General features: G+C 49.7%; 1 protein-coding gene across 9 annotated transcripts; it reads right to left on the reverse strand.

Moving 5' to 3' along the window:
* Positions 1-249: 249 nt before the first annotated feature.
* Positions 250-20,567, reverse strand: RAB3IL1 (RAB3A interacting protein like 1). Of its 9 annotated transcripts, XM_085581275.1 has the most exons (13): positions 19,169-19,585; positions 18,815-19,093; positions 15,922-16,156; positions 15,642-15,737; positions 14,117-14,194; positions 13,338-13,553; positions 12,386-12,511; positions 11,521-11,649; positions 11,321-11,433; positions 10,995-11,018; positions 9,619-9,718; positions 8,972-9,038; positions 250-8,625 (listed from the first exon to the last, which is right to left on the reverse strand). In XM_085581275.1, the coding sequence occupies exons 2-13, from the start codon at positions 18,823-18,825 to the stop codon at positions 8,543-8,545; spliced, it is 1,278 nt and encodes a 425-aa protein (XP_085437401.1). In that variant the 5' UTR covers positions 18,826-19,093; positions 19,169-19,585; the 3' UTR covers positions 250-8,542. The 9 variants fall into 9 exon arrangements, with proteins under 9 accessions (XP_085437401.1, XP_085437397.1, XP_085437402.1 ...); XM_085581271.1 differs by lacking the exons at positions 18,815-19,093; positions 19,169-19,585 and adding an exon at positions 20,156-20,567; XM_085581276.1 differs by lacking the exon at positions 12,386-12,511.
* Positions 20,568-21,578: the final 1,011 nt, after the last annotated feature.

The raw sequence follows: 21,578 nt of genomic DNA on the forward strand, positions 1-21,578 counted from the left end.
CTAGATCCCAACTGCTCACTGAAATAGGGCTTGGGAGGCTCATCAGGATCCATGTCCAGGCACCATCGTCCCTGCTGCAGGGGCTGAGCTCTCTGGCTGGATTTGAGGTCTTCATGAGGGCAAAGACATCCTTTTCCTCAGTAAATGGTTTCCCAAGAAAGCCTTCGTAACAAAGCCCTAACATTTCTGGTGTTAAAACAGCAAGCCCACATTCCTTATAGGACAACTCCTGTTTTTTTTAATTCTTAAAAAAAAAAAAAAAATCCAGTAACTCAAAAAGAGCAATTTTTTTCCTTGTGTATTCTACCACACAATAAAATCATAACTATTTGTTGACCATACAAATGCTTTATGTAGGTTTTTTCCCAGAGCCACTGGTGCTCATGGAATTTGTTCCCTCTTGGAGTGCCTTCTGCCATACAAACCCACAAGCAGGTGGGCATGGAGATGCCAACTAAGCAAGTCAGGATATTTCTAGTGTGGGAATGTCACCATCCAGGTTTTGCTGTAAGATCAAAGACATGTTCAAATTCAGAATTGTAAAGAGTCAGGGTAAGATTTGACATAAAGGGTGACTCAAGCTCCAATTTCAGATTTAACCTTGTAACATGTTTTTTTTTTTAGCAGTTCAAAATCAGATCCCAAGCCAAGAACACTGTGGAAGCAAACTAAAAAAGGACCTGGGAATCAGACTTGCTTATTATGGCTTCCCTTGGTTTTCCTGGGGCTTTTTATGCAGGAGCTGTTAGCTAGTGAATGTGGAAAGTCCTTTTTCCTTTCAGGTGGTGAAATTAGTGGAACTTCTTTGATACCACTACCTTTAATAGCACAGATGGATTTCTCTACTAGCCTTCACAATCTCAGGATCAATGCTGCTGCTTCCCCTCATCCTGGAGCAAACACCAAAGGAGATTTTCCTGTCAAAGATTTGCCTGGCCACTCAAACTTGGCCTCCAGTCAGTCTGAGGAAGCAGCTGAGAACAAAATTGTTGTGAAAACTTCGTAGAAGCATATTGCAATTTTCTTGAAGTCCATTTTGTGCCCATTCATGGCTCATCCTGGGGTGCAGTGAGCACTTTGCAGCAGCTTTTCTAACCCACAGCTCCCTACGATGCTTTGGTGGGCTCTGGGTTGACACCAGCAGTGGATTTTAGGTCAAAACTGTCTTGAGATCAGCCCAGAGGCTTTAACAGAGCTGGTTCTGCCAGATGAACCCATTGAAAGCTGTCCCATCAGGTGAAGGGGCAGACAAAGGGAGCTCACAGATTGTCCAGGGTCAGGAGACAAAGTGATGGCCAGATTATCCTCACCTGTCCCCTAAAACCAACACTGGACCTTGCCAGAGTCCAAAGGAATTGCTCCATAGGCAAACTCATCCTGCCCAAGAGCAGGTGGCACAGAACTCAAAGCAGAAAATGACCTAATTTTTAGGGCTTTCATTTCATCCCAGAACAAACAGGTTCCCCTAATGCAAACACAGGTGGCTCTTACACAAAAATTAACTGTTACAAATCAGTAGTTTCACCCATGAACAATATTGCTTTTTTAAAAAAAATGTTTGACTTACTCTGCAGGGGCTCAGTTCTAGAGGTTTCAGGAAACTTCTTCACAACATAATTTGAGTGGGGCATCAGAACAGTGAGAAACAGCTTCATGGTGTTCAGATGTACAGTTTTTATCCCCTCCAAACTGGCCTTGAAAACTTCCAGGGATGGGGCAGCCACATTTGTCAGCTTCCTTCTTGCTACGGGTTTTTAAAATTGTTAAAAAAAACCCAAAAAAACTAAAAACAACAGCAAGCTCAGCCTCTGAAAAACCCTCAGTTTTTTTCCAGTTTTTGAGCTGGGTTATATCATGTTATCATATATATTTTATTGAAAAACTAGCCTAAATTCCTCAAATATCACCTAGAAACTCATCCGTACTGAGTCCTCCCTACACCATCCCTCTGTCCTGGAATTTCTACAGAGCAGGACATTGTTGGAGCTGCTGTAAGGTGAATATTCCATTCACATTTCTAGCCACACACTTATCTATTTGGAAACCACGATGTAAAGAGTATGAAGGGAATAATCCTGAATTCCAGAATGAGCCAGGAGGTGAATAATTTCCCCACGGAAGAACATAAAATATAAAAAGTAAAAATTATATAAATAAATAATAATATAAAATAAAGGTGTTATCTACCCCCCACAGAGGCTGGAGGGTACAAATGTACATTTCACTGTGGTGAATGATGATGTGTTCTAAAATGCCCTGTGTCAGAGCTTTTCCACCTTCTACTAACCTCTGAGGTTTGAAGGTCAACCCCAGGCTGCTCAGGTCAAGGGAGGCTCAGGAGAAATTTGAGAAAGGAGTGGGAAAAGGCCAAGAAGAAGGATCCTCACCTGGAAGCACCACCTTTGCCTGCAGCATGCTCCTGAGCACAGTTAGGTAACTCCCCAGCTTCTTGCTCATTGAGGATTAATCACAGTAATTCCCTGTGATTGCACCCATCCTCCTCAGAATGGGTGTGGCTGGTTCACTTGCCTGATTAACTTAATTGGCTTCAATTAGCCTGGCCTTCATTAAGCAGCAGTTGTTTTTTCTATAAAATATAGGAGTCATATTGCACTTTCTCTGTGTGTTTTGTTCCCTTATTGCTTACAGATGCCTAATAAAGGCTGGAAGTTTGAGTTCTGAGTTGATGATGCTGCTGGTTTCTCAAATGGGGCCAGTTCCTGGTCCAGCATCTCCAGGTAAATAACTCAGAGCTGAAATTATCACCCTTTGCAAGTCCACAAACCTTTAGGCCATGCTAACAACCCCAAATGGAGCAAAGCAGCACAGCCTGTGCTTCATCATCAGCCTGGGGAGGCGGAAGTGTGATCAGAAATCAAAATGTTGCTGCCAGCTCCAACTCCATGCCTTGCTCATTCTTGTCTCCCCATCATGCTGAAGTTCACCGAGTCTAAAACTGAACACCTGATTTGGTGAAAGTATGTGAGTGAACTGGAATCCAACAGCACTAGAGGGCAAGGAATGGTGAAGCCACAGCAGCATTCCAGCACCATGAGTCCTCCACATCCCTACAGAAAATCAACAACTCCACACTAACAGGATGTCTGGTCTTGAATGGTGCAGCAGGAGCTTCTGTGGAAGTCAGGAGTTGGAGATCATCCTTAGAGATCCCTTCAAGCCCAAACCATTCCCTGGGAACATTTCTGTCTGAATAAAATAAAATATTAAAAGCAAAACTATGTTGAGACTGCTCTGCCCCATAATGCAAAAATGAATCGAACACAAAACAGCAGACAGAGATTGCAGAAAGGAAATTGCTTCTTAATGTCTCTCTAAACAGAGAGGAACAGTTTTAAAGGTCTCTATTGAAATATTTAGTAAATGGTTTCAGACAAGCTCTCCTGGATGTAGTGGTGTTGGCACAGGGATGAGTCCCACGTGCTGCAGTAAGATAGAGGGGTTTAACTCATTTGTGTATTTTGAATGTGTAAAGCCAGGCTTTTAAAAACAGCACAAGGAGTAAGTAGCGATGCCCACCTGCTGACAACAGAAAATTTTTTGAGTTTTCCCAACTCAGTTGTTTCAGGCACTACTCAAACAGAGCCCACAAGGTCTTCTCCATACACACATCATTCCAGTGTGAAATTAATCAGATTTGAAACCTGGTTTCCCTCTCCTATTAAGGAATAATGTCTGCCAGAGCTGCCAAGATTTTGGAGTGGTTGCAAAACTTCCCTTGTCTAAAAATACTGTGGGACCATCAGACACTGCTCCAGCTCTCCTGAGACATTATTTATCACTGCCCACAGTTTGATGGAAAGTTGGAGTGGTACTTCCCTCCTTACTCCTGGTTTTACCAGATGGCACAGGTGGCCTGACAAAGGGGAAGGTCCCCAAAGGCAAGTGACAAGTCACCTCTGTCCAGGTGCTGATCCAGAAAGAGCAAAGATGTCACTGAGCTGTGACCCACACAAGTGTCTATTGGCATGAAGCACCTTAAATTGACTCTAAGGTGATTAGCAGAGCAGAATTAGCACAGTGAGCAAGGGGAATTAAGGGCAGGAGCTGTCCTTCAGCCAATGCCATGGCTATATCTGTCAGAGAGAAGCCTGCAGCCCCAGAACCAGAGAGGGAGCAGAAACTGGAAGCATTAGTAGAGTTAAAAGCTCAGGATGTTCTGTGTGCCCACACAGATATCCCTGTGAGCAGCACAGGGCTGAGTGCTGGGGTTTCCACTGCAAAACTTCCACAGGAACACCTCCACCTTCAGCTTCCTGCTCCCAGCTCCCCTCTCTGGCACAATCCCATGAGGAGCTGTTTTGGGATTCTACTTGTGCACAAATGGCTTTTCCATCAGTGGCGTCACTTGTAAATAACTAGATTTGTACCAGTGACTCAGCTTTTCCTGTGCAGCTGATATCAAGGGAATAATTTCAAAATTAAGCCAAACAAAAGCTAAGGAGTGCCTCTTCTTTCCTAAACCTTCCCTCTGGTCCATCATTCCAGCCAGTGCTATCTCATCTCCTGAGCCAGGACACCACTGGCAGCTCAGATTTATCAGAATCTCAGAATGGTTTGGGTTGGAAGGGATCTCAAAACCCATCTCATTCCAAACCCCTGCCATGAGAAGGGACACCTTCCACTGTCCCAGGCTGCTTCAAGCCCCATCCAACCCGGCTTGGAACACTGCCAGGGATCCAGGGGCAGCCACAGCCTCTCTTGGGCAACCTGTGCCAGGGCCTCCTCACCCTTGCAGGGAAGGATTTCTTTTTATATCTCATCCAAATCTACCCTCTTTCACTTAAGGCCATGGCAAAGCCATTTTCCCTTCTCCTCACATCCAGCCCACAACTAGGCTGATCATTTTCTCTATGTTCCCTTTCCCCCCTAATCCACTCCCAAAGGAGGTGAAACATTCTCTAGAAGTTACATAAACCAACACAAAGTCCAGCTGCAAGCTGCATTCTCAGTCTGCCTTCTCAGCTAAAGTCAACCTTCCAGCTCAGCCCAGTGAGCCTTGCACAAACATGGGAATATTGACATGACAAACAGCAAATCCAACCCCTTGGCTCCCGGCACTGGTGGCACCACAGGGATTTGTTCCTATTAGGAACGGGTTGCCTTGGCAGAGCTGGCCAGCCCCAGCTGTGGGTGCCACGTGCACACTGAGAGTTGTGCCAGGATATCTGACTTTTCCTGGCAGGGCCACACTCCCTGAATATCCAAAATGACTGGAATTTCCCCATGGCTGGCCGAGTCCTGCCTGTTCTGCAGGGAATCCTCTTTTCTTTGATGGATTCATCCTACAGGAAGGTCAGGAAAGCATGGAAACTCCTGACTTTTTTTATGCCAGCTGCTTATCTTCTCTCTCTTCTTTGATTGCACTTGGAGCAAATAATAATTTAAAAAATTTAAATCTTTCATTTGTTGGTTCCTGGGAACAGGAACCATCCATCTCTGTGTGTGGGCGTGTGGGGACAGCTTGACCTGCACAAAGACAGCCTGATTTACAGCCCTGAGCAAACCTGGAGTAATTCCACAGGCAGGGAAAGAACACAGCTAGCAGATACAAGGAACTGCCAGGAGCAACCAAATCTCTCTGGTCTAAACTCCAGTTTCTCAAATAGTAATATCCAAATGCTTAAAAGCACCTCACTGCGCACAACACTAACCTCCGCCATCATCCAAATATCCCTTTTCTCTCCCAAACTTGAGGGAAAGAGGATGAAAACAAAATCAAGCAAGTCAAACACATCTATAAAAGCAGATTTTTCAACTCCCACCTCTTTGAAGCTCTTTATTTCAGCCCAGGACAGGCTGGCAGACCCTTTGTGAGGGCAAATAGGTGCAAGGAAGATTGCAGGAGGTACCAGAGGATCCAGAGACTCTGCTCAAACTCTGATTTATTTATGAGGGGAAAACCAGCAGGAAAGTTCTGGTAGAAAATGCTGGGAACAGGGGACACGGTATCTTCTCATATCTTAGAAGCTTAGGAGCCAATGTCCAGGGAAGTTTCTGACAGCAATCCCTGCTGACATTACACCAGAAGAACCCAGACACAGGAAAGCATTCCCAGTGTCTCACCTGAACATCCCTTACAGAAATCTAAGTCCTTCCTTTCCTTTCCACTCTCCAGCTGCCCAATTCCCTTTCCCAGCAGCGCAAGAAAGCTGCAGCAATGTTCTCCTGTCAAGAGGCTGCAGAGAGGGTCAGGAGCGGGTGGGACCTGGAGATGCTCCATTCCTCCAGGGAGGGAATGAGGGAGGGAGGACAGTCCCTGCCTGGGCTGCCTGTGCCCTCTCGTGGCTGCCTGACTGTGCTGCACAACCAGATTCTTGCGCGGCTTTTTAATAAAAAATGAGATTAAATCCCTTTCTGTGTGCAGTCCCACTGTCATCTCCCACAGAGGATGAGATTTTCCACGATAATGTGCAGAGCCGAGCAGGGAGGAGGGCAAGTGCTGTTAATGAAACCAGAGCGACCCAAAACCTCTGCCTGATGAGAGAACGGGGAGACTGATCAGGAAAGAGGAAGGAAGAAGATCCCCTAATTACCCAGCACGCATGCAGTGCTCCAAGCCAGCGAATTAAAGGAGACACAACCGAGCAGGAGAAGCCTCAGCTTGCATCAGGAAGAGCAGGTACCTGCTCTGATGAATAAAAGCACCCCACACCCCATCTTGTGGGATTTTCTCTTGCACCCCAAGCACCCCAATCCTCCAACTCCAATGAGGCTTGTAGAGGTTAATAGCAAATGTTTATTTTCCTTTATGAAAGAGCAGGGTGCAACAATCCCGCTGCTAATGGAGTGACTTCATTTTCCTTCACAAATTGTTCTCTGCTTTGAAATGCAAGACAACCTCAGACAAGGCATTGCTCCAGTTCCTTCTGTCTCAAAGTGCTTTTCAATGTGACACCAAGGAGGAAAAAATATCCTACAAACCAAAACAACTCCTAAGCAGAGAGATAATCTCATTGCCAGTGCTGCAATGTTTGTGCGGTGTAGCAGCTCACTGCACAGGAAGACATGGAGAGATAGAAAGGATGGGGGAAGAGATGCAGGGAGAAATTCCAGGGGTGGAATTCACCTGAGCTGAAATCCACAGCTGGGGAAACCAAAGCTGTGTTATTTCTCTCTCCCCTAGACAAAACCCAGCAGCTCAGTGGAAGAAAATCGAGTTCCTACTGTAATGTCCTTCAGGAGAGGATGGAATTATGGAGCTGAGGATGGGCAACAGCTTGCTGAGGGTGGCAGAGGGACAGGATGACAACCCTGTCAGAAACGAAAACCCCAGAGTGGGTGATGGCTGAGCTGATTCCAGAGTCACTGAAAAAAAGGTTAAATTAGCTACAAAATACTGTCATGGCTTCAATAAATCTGGGTCTGAGCTCAGGATGTGTCAGGCCTGTACATTCCTACAACTCCAGTGACATCCCTCCCTCCCACCACATTTTGGTGCACGCAGGAACCTCAGCCACATCCCTCATGTGCACACAAAGTGGACTCAGTTTCCCTCACCAGGGAATGGCAGTCCAGGAAAAGTTGTGATTCCCAGTGGACATGCATCTCCAGGTCTAATGTAACACTGGGAAGGAATCTCTGGGCTTTGGGACTGCCCAGCCTGGGCATGCTCCTCCTGGAGACACAAAGAACCCAACCTGGGAACATAGGTTCTGCCTGAAGAGTGGGAATAGCACTGCCCAAAGTTCCCTCAAGAGCAGGAATAGCTCCAAGATTTGTTTGTGGGTGAGGTTTGTGTTTAGGAGCATCATGGGGGACTTGACACCAGGGACTATCACGGGGTCCTGCATCCGCCTCCGCCAACTCCAGCAGATTACCTGGTCCAGGGGCAAAAGTCCTGCAGCCTGCTGGGAGTTAGGGAATTTCTCTGCTCCCTTTCTTCTGCTGAAGGCACCAGGTGCACAGCTCCAGCCATTCCCCAGCCTGCATAACCCAGTGCCAAACATCCAGCTAAAACCAGGAACAAATCCCTCTTTGTGACTCCGCTGGCAACAAGCTTCTCTCGCGGGCTCCTTGAAAAGGAACAAGGAAGTACTTGGAAACAAACTGTTCAAGACTATTGTGCTCTGCTGGCATTTTCAGGGCTGCTGTGGTCAGCAGGACCTCGGGGACAGCACCCCCTCCATCCCAAAAAAAGAGTGGAACAGACAGCCAGCATCTGTCCTTGACTGACTGGTTCACAAGGAAGGTCCAGAATTCCCACCCTGCACAGGCCTGGCCCCTGGTTATGCCAAAGCAGGCTGCATATAAAAACAAAAGGTTTTTTAAAAATTGATATACACTGCATATAGGAGACTCCAGAGTCCATGGATGGCCATCCTGGAGCAGCCAGGGCCAGCCCAGCTCCAGGGCAGCATGGCAGCTGCATTGCAGTCACACTTGGCCAAGTGGGACAGCTGAAGGTGGAACTTGTGCCTCTTGCTCCTTTCTCCAGGCAGAGGGAAGGTAGGAGGGAACAGGACAGGCACTGCACTCCAAGCCCTTCCTCCAGGAGCAGTTTCCTCCATGCTCAGGGCTCTGCTTACATCTCGCTGGGATAAAATCCAAGTTTGGCCAGAGACATCTCCCTCCGGAGCCGCATGACCTCCCAGTACATCAGCTCCACTGCAAAGCACAACGGGGGCAGAGAAGGGGAAAAACCACCAAAAAATTCAGTAAGGAGGACACAGCTGGCCACTAGCTCCTGCTCTGCTCCCAGCATTTCCAAAGGGGAAGGAAGCAGGATAGGCCTATCAGGTCATCCCGTTCCAGCTCCACCCCTGAGCAAAGCTCCCAGGAAGGTGATAAGGAAGCTAGAGACGCTCCCCTCCTCCCCTCATGCCTTTCTTTTGTCATTTATCTGCTTCTCAAAGACACCCCCAGCTGACCCCACTCCCGTCACTCCAAATAGCTCCTCCCAGTTCCTCCCAGTTGTCCCCACAGAAAGCATTCCCCTGGAGCCAACTCTTACCATCCTGCCTCACCAGGCCTTGCTGGATATAGCGGATGTAGGTGAAGAAGTTGCACACTGCTGTGATCTGACGGAACGGCGGGGGGGGAAAAAGGAACAAAGATTTGAAACATTACTTTGGTGCAAGTGATGATAATGAGTCAAACGCATGCACAAAACCCAACTTTTTGTGGGATCAGCTCTTCAAAAATGCAGCTCAGGAAAGAATTAACTTCTAAAATCCTCCACTGAACTAGAGCCCCAACAGCAACATTAACAAATGATCCACCTTCTCCCTCCCCTCCACAGAAAGGACAGTTTGTTCCCACAGCCAGACACAGATCTGACTGGAACAGCAACAGCTTCCAAAGAGCAGAAAATCATTGTGTTTTACAAGGGGGAATTAAATAATAACAATAAAGCCAAACAATGAAAGCTCTGTACTGAATGAAATCATGGCAAGTGAACACACTAAAGGTTATCTGAAAGCAGAAGGAAGAGCTGGATCTGCCCCTTAATCACCAACAAAGAGCCACCTCAACCTCAGAAATGACCTCAAATCCCACAGTTTTTCCTCAATTCCAGAGCTGACCCTCAAGAACTCGTCCACTGCAAGGCATGGAATAATTTTGGAAGGTCAAGGCACCCTGAGGAGGTGAAGGACTCACCCTGGCCCTGCAGGAAGGGGAAATGTAGTAGTAATTCCCAGAATCTCCCAGCATGATCCGGTGCTTGCAGGTCCTGGGGAAGCCGCTCAGAGCACATTTCCTGCAGGAAAAGGGAAAAGCACTTCAGCAATCCACTGGCACAGCACAGATCCAGCAATTCAGCCACCTGGAGAGATGGAAGTGAGAGATCAGAAGCCAACTCTGCGTCAGGCAGTGTAAAGAAGGGAAAAAAAACCTTGGCTGATATTCTTTTATATCAACTCCAGGAAATATTCCATAAATGGCAGGTTTAGGAGACTTTAGGCAAAAGCATCAGACAGGCCCAGGGGAAACCACAGGAAATATTAGAAGTGAGGCTGGAGCAGAGCCTCAGTGTCCCCTGGTCTCTGCACATGTCCCCCACATTCCCGGGCAGGCTCAGGTGTATCAGCTTTCCTGGTGGGATGTAAACACGCTGGCTGGGCACCAAAGCTGGCCTCAAAACAGGTAAATCCAGCATTTGACCAGGATTTGCACATACCAAAAACTCAAAACAAACCAACCCCTCCTTGGGCAGACAGGAAATGAGCTTGGCTCCCCAATTTTGAGATTTCAGAGGGTGAAAACGGCCTTTTCCATACAATCATCAGCAAGGGGTGCAGCAGTCCTTTATTTTCCTCCCTTTTCTCCTGCTATTTGCAAGGCAGATGATTCCCACCACCACTTTAAGCAATAAAGCAGAATTTTCTGGTGCACAGTTATCACCATGCTCCTCATGGATGCAGTAGGAAGAGGAACATTACTCCCAAACTGCAAAAAAACTTTCTCTGGGGAGCCACAAGAAGTGACAGCAGAGGGGAGCAGATGTTTCAGAGAGCTCCTGAGCTTGTCCCTGGGCTTGTTTTCCACTGTTCTTAAAGCAAACATTAGCCAAGAGTGGAAGCAAGGGTTCCAAGTGTCCAGATGCAAGGAGAAGTAATCATTTACCAAATATTAACACAGCCTAAGGAGACTGAATTCCCAGGAGGTGCAGGATGACCAAAATCTTTGTAAACAAGATACCTGTAAGGACCCACATATATGAGCATTGCAACATCCTGGAAAAGACTCTTGCTAGATTGGTACCACTTGGTGTAAAAACACAGGTATCACAATCACAGACAACATTCGCAGTAAAAATCAGTGTTTTTCATCTGAGAAAAAAGGGAACAAATTCCTTTTGGGTCATTTATTGCCAATGGGCTCCTTCCCATCCTGCCTGGGTGGAATTTAGACAGAGTTAAAGAGTTAGGTCAGCTCAGCAAAAGCCTCCAAGCTGCCACATGGCACTGAGTTAGTGACTTGTTAATGCTCCAGAGACCGTTGATCACTGGCTGAACAATAAATATTTCACTTACGTTAGGATTTGTGACCGGAAGCCACTGTGAAGACAAAAAAACATTTAAAAAATCAAAAGGAAACCGATAAACACAGGATGGGTTGTTTGGGGAATAATTTGCAGGAAAGTGGTAGGAAACCTGCACATTCCTTCTCTTACAGGGACACCTCAGAAGGTAAGAAAGGACTTAAATTTAATATCTGAATAAAATCCCTCCTCTTTGTTTGGAATATCACATCACTCCTGCTAGTGGGAGGTGGCTCCAAAGCTGCCTGTCACACCACTCCATGACAGGAGACAAACCAGCAGCAAGGAGGGGGCAAGAGAGGGAGACACAGTCCTTACTTGGGGCCACCACACTCCTCTGCTGCCAACTTCCCCACAGGGACAGTGTTGGAAGCCACTGGCTCGATGGTGAGGGTGTTCTGCTCCACAGCCACTCGCACCAGCTCTGACAGCTGCAGCAAAACAAAGGAGAGTAGGAATGAATTCCAGGAAGGTAACACTCCAGAGCTGCCAGCTGCTCCTGCTTCTCCAGCACTCACCTCCTTCTTGGTGAAGTCCAGACAAGGTCCTACATCTTCTCGGTAAATTCTGTCCAGGAAGGAGCAGGATTTGTCCAAAGTTGGAGATTCCTTCCAGGCCTGGAACTCGGCAAATAAAGTGGAGTCGACCTACAGTGAGCGTCCAAGAGGAGCCGGAAGAGGGAGGAATACCATGTCAGAAAGTACCTGATACTATGCAGGAAACCCATGAAACATCTGCTCTAGCAGCTGGAGAGGCTCAGACATCACAGAAGTATCTGAGGGAAGCTGCCTGGCTCCAAGGATCTCTCGTGTCCCACTCAGCAGCAGTTCTGTGCCAGAGTGACACAGCCACTGTGGGCTGTGTGTGCCAGAAGCCTGCAGGCACCTCTCTATCCCATTTTCCTCCAGGTGGCCTTTCCTCCTTCCTATGGCTGCAGGAAAGCCATCACACAAGCACTGAATAGACACAGTGCATGCTCAATCCATGGCAGGAATGATGAAGAACAAGAGGAGATTCTGTGGGATCTGGCATTTAAATCTCAGATGGAACACTGAGCAAAGAACCAACCTGACTGACAAAGCAGCTCCTACAAGCCCAACAAAAGCTTCTGAAAGGAAAAAATAAAACTAAGCTGAGCAACACAAAGAACATGAGTGCACGCAGCTGGAAAAGTCCAGATTCCAGCACATCCCCTCTCTGCCATGGAGTCTGCTCACCTGGGACCAGCAACAGCTTCAGAGCCACAAGATGGAAAAAAAAAAAAAAAGGAGAAAAGCAAAATTAAAGGGAAGAAAAAGCATATTAGCATAAAAGGAAGCTGGAACTGAAAGGCTGGAAGTGTGAGAGGCAGGTGGGTCCCACCCATTCCCAAAGGTTGGTTACCTGCCGTGAGGAAGAGAAGGAGGAAGCATCTGCTCCCAAGGCCTGCCAGCCTGGCTCATAGGTGATGTGGATAGCCTTCCCAGGGAGGATGCAAAGGAGCAGGGAGAGGAGAGCAGGGAAACCAGACTTGGAGAGCAGAGGGAGAGACAGACAGTGAAGGAAGAGGTTTAGAGAGACAGGCAAAGAGGGAGATAAAAAATATGAGATACAGAGAAAGACTCAAGTCCTCTCCTGCAGGAACTGAGCATGGTCCTCAAGGCACCACAGGGCCACAAGCCACATCTTTAGATTTCAGTTTGAAGTGCAAATATGGAACAGAAATTACAATTTTTAGGCCCTATTTAAGGTCTTTCCTATAGAGCACCAACTCTCTGAATGCCAGGTTCCTTTTTATTACATAAGGATTCTGAGGGGCAAAAAACCGTCCTATCCTTGATATATAACATTGGGCACTCTGGAGGCTGAGCCCTGAGATTTGAAACCCCAAGAGATCTGCACCCATGGAAGTTGCCTCCAGGAAGAAGTAACAGATGCAAATCTTTAACAAGCTTTTGTGTTCCCACAACTATTCTTCATGACACAGGCCACAGTTCCCAAAAAATCACTAGTGAGACATATTCCTGCAGCATATTCTTCTTCAGTTTCATTTTTCCTGATCAAGTCCCTCCTATTTGCTTCCCAGGACAGCTGTGTTCACATCTGGCTAGTGGAACTGGCTTCTGCTCAGCAGCTCTCAATATCCGCTCACGGCACTGGCACCCCCCAGATCTGCCCCTCAGTGATCCCTCGACTGCTTTCTGTCCCGACAAAGAGGAAACCTCCTCAAAAGGAAGCCCTCCAGCGCCTGCCTCAGCACAAATTTAGGGAACAGGGCACAAACAGCTGCTCAGTGAGACCACAGAGCTCTGTGGGAAGCCTGAGCCTGGAGCAGCGGGCGATGTCCCCGACGCACCTCTCTGCATTCACGGCTGACGGGCTCTGGAGGCACGTTCTGGCTGGCAGCTGACACCATGGCACTGCTGGTGCTCTTGTTCCGCCCATGGCCCTTCCTGAAGCCAGCTTTGGAAGGGCTCTGCAGCTGAGGGTGCAGCTCCCGGTTCGGGGAGGACGGCGTGGATGTGATCACCAGCGTCTTCAGGGCTGTCACCTCTGCCTGCAGCATGTCAATCTGGGGACACAAGCAAGAGTCACCCTCGGCACCTGCTGGACTCCAGTTTGCTGCACCCCATCAGACATTGAAACCACAGGGAAGCAGCTATAAGCCCAGCCACAAAACCTCTTTCCATCCTCTCAGTGCTACTATCATCCAGAATTTTAAACAGCAGCTGTTTGGGAGTCTACCCCTTTTGTCCCAGGCTCTTTTCAGAACTAGTAACTCCAAAGAAATTTCTCTCTCCTCAAGATGGAGCCATTTGAGCAGCCCGTTGGTGTAGCCATGTCAGGAAATTCCAACTCCTCAGATTCCTGCTCTATCCTTCCATCCCAGAGCTGTGACAATTAAACTCATTATTTCTCTGTGGATCCATTTCCTCAGTGAGAGCTGGATCAGCAAGAGACTGCAATGCAAGGATGTCTGTGAGGCCTTCTCGCTCAAGTGTCAGCTGGAAAGGGACCACAGCATCTCAGAGATATAAAGATGCACTTCACTCTGCTCACCCAGCAAGCAGCCCTGTGCCCAGGCTGGACAGAGGTGCCACCACACCATCCCCAAAAATAAAGTCAGTCACTCACCTTGCCCCGGGCCTCCCTGAGCTGTTTCTCTGCCGCAGCCTGTTTGGTGTTGGCTTCTCTCACCATCTTGTGGGCTTCCTGCGCCAAGAGAGAGTTTTAATCCACCTGCTGCACCCCAGCTCACACAGCCAACAAGGCAGGTCCCAGATCTGACACATCACATATTCCAGGCAAGGGGACAGACATCCCTGCCACATCCAGGGGCTTTGTTCTGTCAGCAGTGCAAAGCCTTCCCTCAGAATTTTCCATAGAAGGCTCCCAGTGTCAGAGCCTGGAGGCATCCCCTTTCCAGGAGTGTAGCTGGCTAAGTTAAGGAGTTTAGCTGGTCAAGGTCATCTCTCACTGATAGGGGCTGCTGAGAAGAATGCCAGAAGCAAGGACCTGCCCTTCCTTGCCCTTGGGAAATGCTTTAACATTAAAACAATTATTTTGCATTAAAGCAAATCTGTTCCACACCACAGTTGTGCCTGCCCCTATTCCAACAGCTGTGACTCCAACCTCACCTCAGCCTGGTTCCTGCAGTCACTGCAGCCTTGCTGGGTGATCCCTGCACTGGTTCCTGACCCTGACTGCTGCCTGTGGCTCTGATCCTGATCCACACTCACTGCTCCATGTCTTGGTGAAGGCACTGCTCCTGCCTGCCTTGTTATTGCACTTTGCTCCTGCTTCCCTTTCAGAGCAGCTGGTCCCCACTGCCCCAGGCATGGCTGTGACACAGCAGGAGCTGGAACTCAGGTGGGGGCTGAATGGTGGAAACTGGCTTAGAAGCTTCTTCCACAGGAAGAGAGGAGCAGGATATAGCCCAGATGGGGCCTCCCTGCAGTCTGGAAACAGCATCTGGCCAAAGCCACCAAACGAAGGGGACAGCCCTTGGCTACATGATCTCCAAGATCACCCTGTGCTCAGGCAGGCAAAATTTTGGGAGGGGGTGCTCCCTTGGCTCTCACAGGCCTGCATTTCAAAGGTACAGATGGGCTCTGGCTTTCCTCATTATCCAGTCAGATCCAGACATTAGAGCTGCTGGTGAACAGGATTTTGCCAGGATACAGCTAGCAAGAATCACATTACAACAAAGAACCACCAGAACAAAATCAAACAACAGCCAATAGACCTTCAGGACACTCACTGGAACAGAGTGAATGAGGACATCCAGCATGTTCCCACCCCCAGCAAGGGCTGGGATGAGCCAGGGAACCATCTCTATTACAGAGCAGCTGCCCAGACTGGAGAGCAGGTTTGGAAAGGGACAGGGAGCTGTGCTTGGCTCTAGCTCCAGGCATTCCCACATTTTGGAACCATAACTACTGTGCTCTTTATGCTACCCCACAGCTCATAGAAGGGAAAAGAAATCCAGGTAAAGGCTCCACCTGCAGCACTGGCCAGCTCTGCTTCTCCAAGTGGGAAAGAACAACAGGGGAGAGGAGGAAATTGTGGGAGGAGATGGCTGGAAGTTCAGAGAAAGCCTGTCTTAAAGGAACTGAATGTAAGCTTAGCTTAAAGGATGGGAAAAGGAAGAGGGTGGTACCTCAAACAGGCTGGCTGTTAACTCTTCCAGTTCCTGTTCCAGCTGTTCCCTGACTTTTGACAATCTCTCACATTCTTTGTCCTTGAGCTTCAGCTCCTGTTGAGGAAATGGAGAGGGATAGGAATGCTGATGCCCTGCCCCAGCCTGTCAGTCACAGCCCTTCCTCTCCATCCCAGCACCTGATGCCTGACCCAAGATTCCTGTCACCACCTCTAGGAAAGCCCCCTCTGCTCCAACCTGTGCCACCATCCCAGGAGTTCCCCAAAACCCTGGGGCTCACCTTCTGTGCTTTGTGCAGCTCATCTCTCAGGAACTCCGAGCCCTTTTCCCGGATCTCCACTGAGGAGCTGCGCAGCCGGGACACGTTGAGCTGCTCCGTGGACTGGGGTTCATGCACACCTTCAGCATCCTGGCATCCACTCTCTGGCTCTTCTTTTTCACCTTTGGATGGCATCAGTGGCTTCCAGTGTCCCACAGCAGGTGGATTCTGGCTCTCTTCCTCAAAACTGACCTGGCTGGGGGAGTTAACAGCACAGGGAAAATGAGCATGGGGGTGATCCAGAGCCTTCCTCCAACACTCACAACACATCCAGGCACAGGCAGTGTGGGGAATGAGGCAGAAAGGGTGATGGAGAAGAACTTGGGCAGCAACAGCTGCAACACTTCCTTTGCCCTGCATCCCTATGGAAGTGCTTTACCTTTTTGGCAGGGTGTCCTTATTAACTCAGGATAACCAGGAGAACTAAGAACAGTTCCTCCAGAGATCCCATTCTCACCTGCTGTCCAAGAGAAACACCCTGCAGATAGATTTTTAGGATTCCAGGATACACTCAGTAGACCTAAGGTCAGACTTCCCTACTGAAGTAGCCAAAAAAAAAAAAAAAAAGGAATACAGCTTTCTTTTTCTTAATATGAAGACCTCAATCCAAAGGCTGCCAAGCCTTCCTCTACCCCCTGCCCTGCTTCAGAGGGAAAAGATCTATTTTTAACCAATTTTTAACCTATTTGAGGAAATGGATAGGGATAGGAACCAATTTTTAACCTATTTGAGGAAACTGAGAGGGATAGGAATCCCGTTGCCACCTGTGGATTTCCCACTAAAACCCCCACAGAGCTATCTAAACCAGTGTATTCTCCCCAAGCTGAGTTGAAGCCCTGTTTCTTAGTTTCAGTGGCCAGCAAGCAGAGATGTCCGAGAAAGAAGAAACCAGAAGAGTCACCCAGGACACTGCACCCCAGTGCTCAGTAGGGCTCTGTCAACTCCCACATGAACACAGATGCTGGGGAAGTTTTAAAAATGTAAAACATCATTTGAGTGCCTGCATGCAGGGCACAGCTATCAATGCAGTGTTTGCATTTCTCCTCTTCCTCACTGAACTCTCCCCATGAAATCTCCCTCTATATGAAGGCAGGGGCAGTGTCCAAGCCTTCCCTGTGTGGAAGTTTTCTGTCCTGCCTATTCACAGACACTGCCCTGCAGATTAACCTGCTGCTCCTTATCTCTGACTCACAAGCTCTGGCTGAGCTCTGGTGCCCTTCTCTTCGTGCACCTCCTCCCACACTCCTGGACACTGCTCCTCACCCACCACCTCCTCCTGCAGAGCAGCTATCACCTCGTTTTGCTCAGGCTCACGTTTTCCTCATCCCTTTGCCCCATCTCTGTGTTTTCCTCTCCTGCATTCCAGCCAGGCTACGCTCTTTCCCCTTGCTCTGACTCCACACAGGCTGGGCTTATCTCCTCAGTCCCAGAGTGTTCTATCACCTTTTCCACTCTAATTTCTCCCTTTCTGTGGCCCCCAAGCTGGCCAAGACCAACAGCTGTCCACAGCCACCTTCCAAAGAGAGAATGAAGCAGCAGCTCCCAGCTAAATCAGCTCAGGTATCATAGGAAAGCATGTGGAAAAGCACACATGGAGAACTCTCTGAACACTGGGAAGAATTCACAGCAGAAAGAAGCAAGGAAACCAGAGCACCGAGGATAAAAATAATAAATAAAAGAAACAGCATGGAAAAGTGCCATTTCACCAGTCTAATGACAGAAATACACTTGATCTAAGCCACAGGAAGAAAAAATAATGTTCCTTTATGACTCTAATTCTCAGCTGAAAGTTGCCTCAGGAGACAGATATTTCCACGCGCTACGGAAGAAAACTGGAGGATATGGAGGAATTAAACAGTCCCACCCACACCCTGCAATGCCAAAAACATATCCTGAAAAATCATCTATCATGGAATAGCTCATTCTTTCTCCATACCATGCAAACAGAATCCCTATGGAAGCCTTGGCTATGCTGGATTCTGTCCAGGTGGGGCTCTGAAATCCAATCCTAGAGACCAAAGGACTACCAGAAACACTCTCTCTCTCTCTTGCTGACTGGTATCTGTCTTTCCAGGAAAAATGTATCATATCCTAAGAGTCATGCACTGACATAAGAAATTAAAACCTACACAAAAAAAAAAAAAAAAAAAAAAGACATCCCCAACACTCCACAACCTTCTAAAGCTGGTTTCTGTAGAAAAAGCAAAAAAATGTGCAGGATCTGCACTTTTTCCAGCGGGCCTCACATGTTTCCTGCAGTACTGATCTGACGGGGTTGTTTCCTGTGCAAGCAGCCTCCAGCTCTCTCCAGGTTAAACTCTGATCCCCAGGCTTGGGAGCAGGGCCTGACTTTTCCATCCCCACCGGGATGGATGCCTGAGCTGCACCAGCACGGGCCAGCATCATTCCAGGGTGGCTCATCATCCCATGTGTGCTCAGCAGCATCCCTCAAATATCTGGCAAAGCATCTGGCAGCGATTTATTATATTTTAATGTTATTGTATTATAGCAGAACACACATAGATGTTTCTTGTCTTTGCCTCAGCAATGAAACGTCAAGACCTGTGTCTGGGGGTGCTGCTGCCTCCATACTCCATCTCCTTACTTGGCTTCCACACAACTTCTTCCCTGTGAGGGTGATGGAATGGATTTTCCAGAGAAGCGTGGCTGCCCCATCCCTGGAAGTGTCCACGCCAGGTTGGACAAGGTTTGGAGCAACCCGGTCTAGTGGAAGGTGTCCCTGTCCGTGGCAGCAAAAGACGAACCTTAAAACCCCTTCCAACACAAACCATTCCAGAGATACAGAGTCCCGGCACACGGACGCCACTCCTTCCCCGTCCAGACCCGCACCTACCCCCGCAACATCGCTGGGTCCCGCTGCTGCCGATGCTGCTCACGGCGGAGGCGCGCCCGCCACAGCCCCCATGGCCGGGGCAGCCGCACCGGGAGCGGGAGCCCGGGGAGAAGCCGGAGCGAGAAGCGGAGACGCGCCCGGAGAAGCCGAAGCCTGAGCGGGAGCTGTGCTCGGAGGAGCTGGAGCAGGAGCCGTGCCCGGAGGGACCCGAACCGGAGCCGCCGCCGCGTCCGTGCCCGGAGGAGCCGCAGGCGAGCCGGGAGGGATCAGGAGCGGGGGCTCCGGCGGACCCGTGCCCGGGAGGGATCGGGAGCGGCGGCTCCGGCGGACCCGTGCCCGGGAGGGATCGGGAGCGGGGGCTCCGGCGGACCCGTGCCCGGGAGGGATCGGGAGCGGGGGCTCCGGCGGACCCGTGCCCGGGAGGGATCGGGAGCGGCGGCTCCGGCGGACCCGTGCCCGGGAGGGATCGGGAGCGGGGCCTCCGGCGGATCTGTGCCCGGAGGAGCCAGAGCGAGATGGGCTGGCGGGGGCTCCGGAGCCGATCCCGAGCAGCCGCGGCCCCGCCGCCCACGTGATGGCGGCGCGGCTGCGCCCTGAGCGCCGCCGGGCCCGAGGGGTCGCCGCGGACACCGGCCCGGGCTGAGCCGGGAGACAGCGGGCTTTGTCACCCAGCAGCTCGCCGCGGGGCACTGAGGCGGTGCAAGGAAATGTCCCACAGCCGTCCCTCCGCTCCGCTGGTCGTCCCCGGCTCGGAATCGCTCCTGGCTCCCTCCGCCCCCTTCCCGACAGCGGGATGGGGAATGGGGGCTGCTGTCTCTGCTGCTTTTTTTTCCCCCAAGAGCAGAATGCCTCACACTCCGCCCCTGCTCCTTCCACAGGGTCAGTTCTTCAGGACTAGGCAGCTCCAGCGTGGGCTCCTCTCTCCACGTGTCCTGCCAGGACCCTGCTCTAGAACCGGCTCCCTGTGGGGCCGCAGCCTCCTTCGGGCATGCCTCTGCTCCAGCGTGGGCTCCTCCGTGGGCTGCAGGTGGATCTCTGCTTCCCTGTAGCCCCTGCTACCAAAACGGTGCCACACAAAGCCAATACGGAGGAGAAGCCTGGGATGTAAATGCAGGAAGGTGGAAGGATGCGGGAAATCTGGCTGGGGGAAAATGGGCTGTTGATTGTCTAGGATTCTTATATTTCAAGTGGAGCACTGGGCTCAGAACCTAACAGGCAAACCACTCCTGCTGTCACCCCTGTCCCACAGCAGATCCCATTGCCACCTGTGGATTGACAGCACTGGGATTTTCAACCAAAAACTGCTCCTGCCCACAGAGGACATGTCCCATCACATCCTACCTTGCCATTGCCCTGGGCTTCACTCCAGACAGCCGTACTCCTTTGGCGCCTTCACACAGAGCGACAGCTCCCTCCCTCCTCTCAGCTTGTCCATCCTCTGCCTCTGGGACAGACCCAACACCAGAGGCAGGAGAGTCAGACATGGTGATCCTGGTGTCCACTGCAGGATTTTGCTCTGGATACCTCACAGGGAGCAATTCTCTATCCCAGCATCTCCTGGGTGTCTGTGTCATCTCCAGCCCTGCCCTACCTCATGGCTGGGATCCACGGCACAACACAGGCCAAGCCCATGCTCTGAAGTCTGAGAACAGAGTGTCTGGGATGTTTGTGTCTCTGGCTGTAACCTTTGCTATCTTCAGGGAACTTTTGGGAGGAGGGGAAAGATCTTCAGCTCTGCAAAGCAGGACCAGATGTAATTAGTCTTTGTAATTATTAACTCCAAAGGCTTGGCCAGCAGCAACAGAGGGTCCTCAGATTAGAAAGGCAGAAGTGCTTCCAGGAGCCAACAAAGGCAGGAAGGATGAGAACTGATAGTGCTGACAGGAAGCTTTGAGAGGGATGTGCTGAATCCCAGCCACTTGAGAAAGTAACTTATCAAAGGGGGAGAGTGGCATGTGCTCCCCTCTTCTTCCCAGAAGAGAAGCAGGAAAGGCAAAAGGGGACATAAAAAGAAGAGAAATTACAGGGAAGGAAAGAGGGAGAAGAAAAAGAAAACCAGACGGAGGCTGTGAAGGAAGAACAGGCATTATCTTTGTGTTTGGAAAGAAGAATCTGACTTGCTGACACCCTTACCCAGCAAACTCAAACCAGATGGTATTGCCAAGGAAAGGAGAACAAATGGCTTGAAACTCCAGGCTCCATCCAGCCCCTGCTGACTGGCTCCTTGGCTGAGCCACATGTTTGCTCAGCTGGCTGTGAGGGCTGCAGCAAGGCTCCTCTGGGAGCCTACAGGACTACGACCAGCACCAGCACATTTGATCCTCCCTTTGGCACCTAATCCCCACCACAATTCCTAAGGCAAGAGAAGAGGGACCTCACTAAGGACCCTTCCCTCATTTTCATGCTCTATGCACTGAACTGTGCAACATCAGAGTCAAAGTGAGAGATTTGTCACCATCCAAGCCCCTAAAAGCCAAATGCAAAGGGTCAGATGGAGCTTGGCACAAGGACAGGCACCCCCAGATCCCAGGGCAGCAAGAATTAGTGAGGAATTCTGCAGCATAAGGGGAACAAGCCTGGGGGTCCTCATAAAAGCACTGCATCCTCTTCAAACATTCCTGGCCAGCTCAAACCTCTGAGTAAATCCTGACCATGAAAAACAGCATCTCCCCAGACACGTCCAGTTCAATTTTTTAAAAATTACATCAGATTTCAAGGAAGAATGTAGTTTGGAGAGACACCTCTGATGCCAGCTGCCTCTGTG

The sequence above is a fragment of the Lonchura striata genome, chromosome 5 (assembly GCF_050655825.1).
Source record: "Lonchura striata isolate lonStrDom1 chromosome 5, ASM5065582v1, whole genome shotgun sequence".
NCBI lineage: Eukaryota > Metazoa > Chordata > Aves > Passeriformes > Estrildidae > Lonchura > Lonchura striata.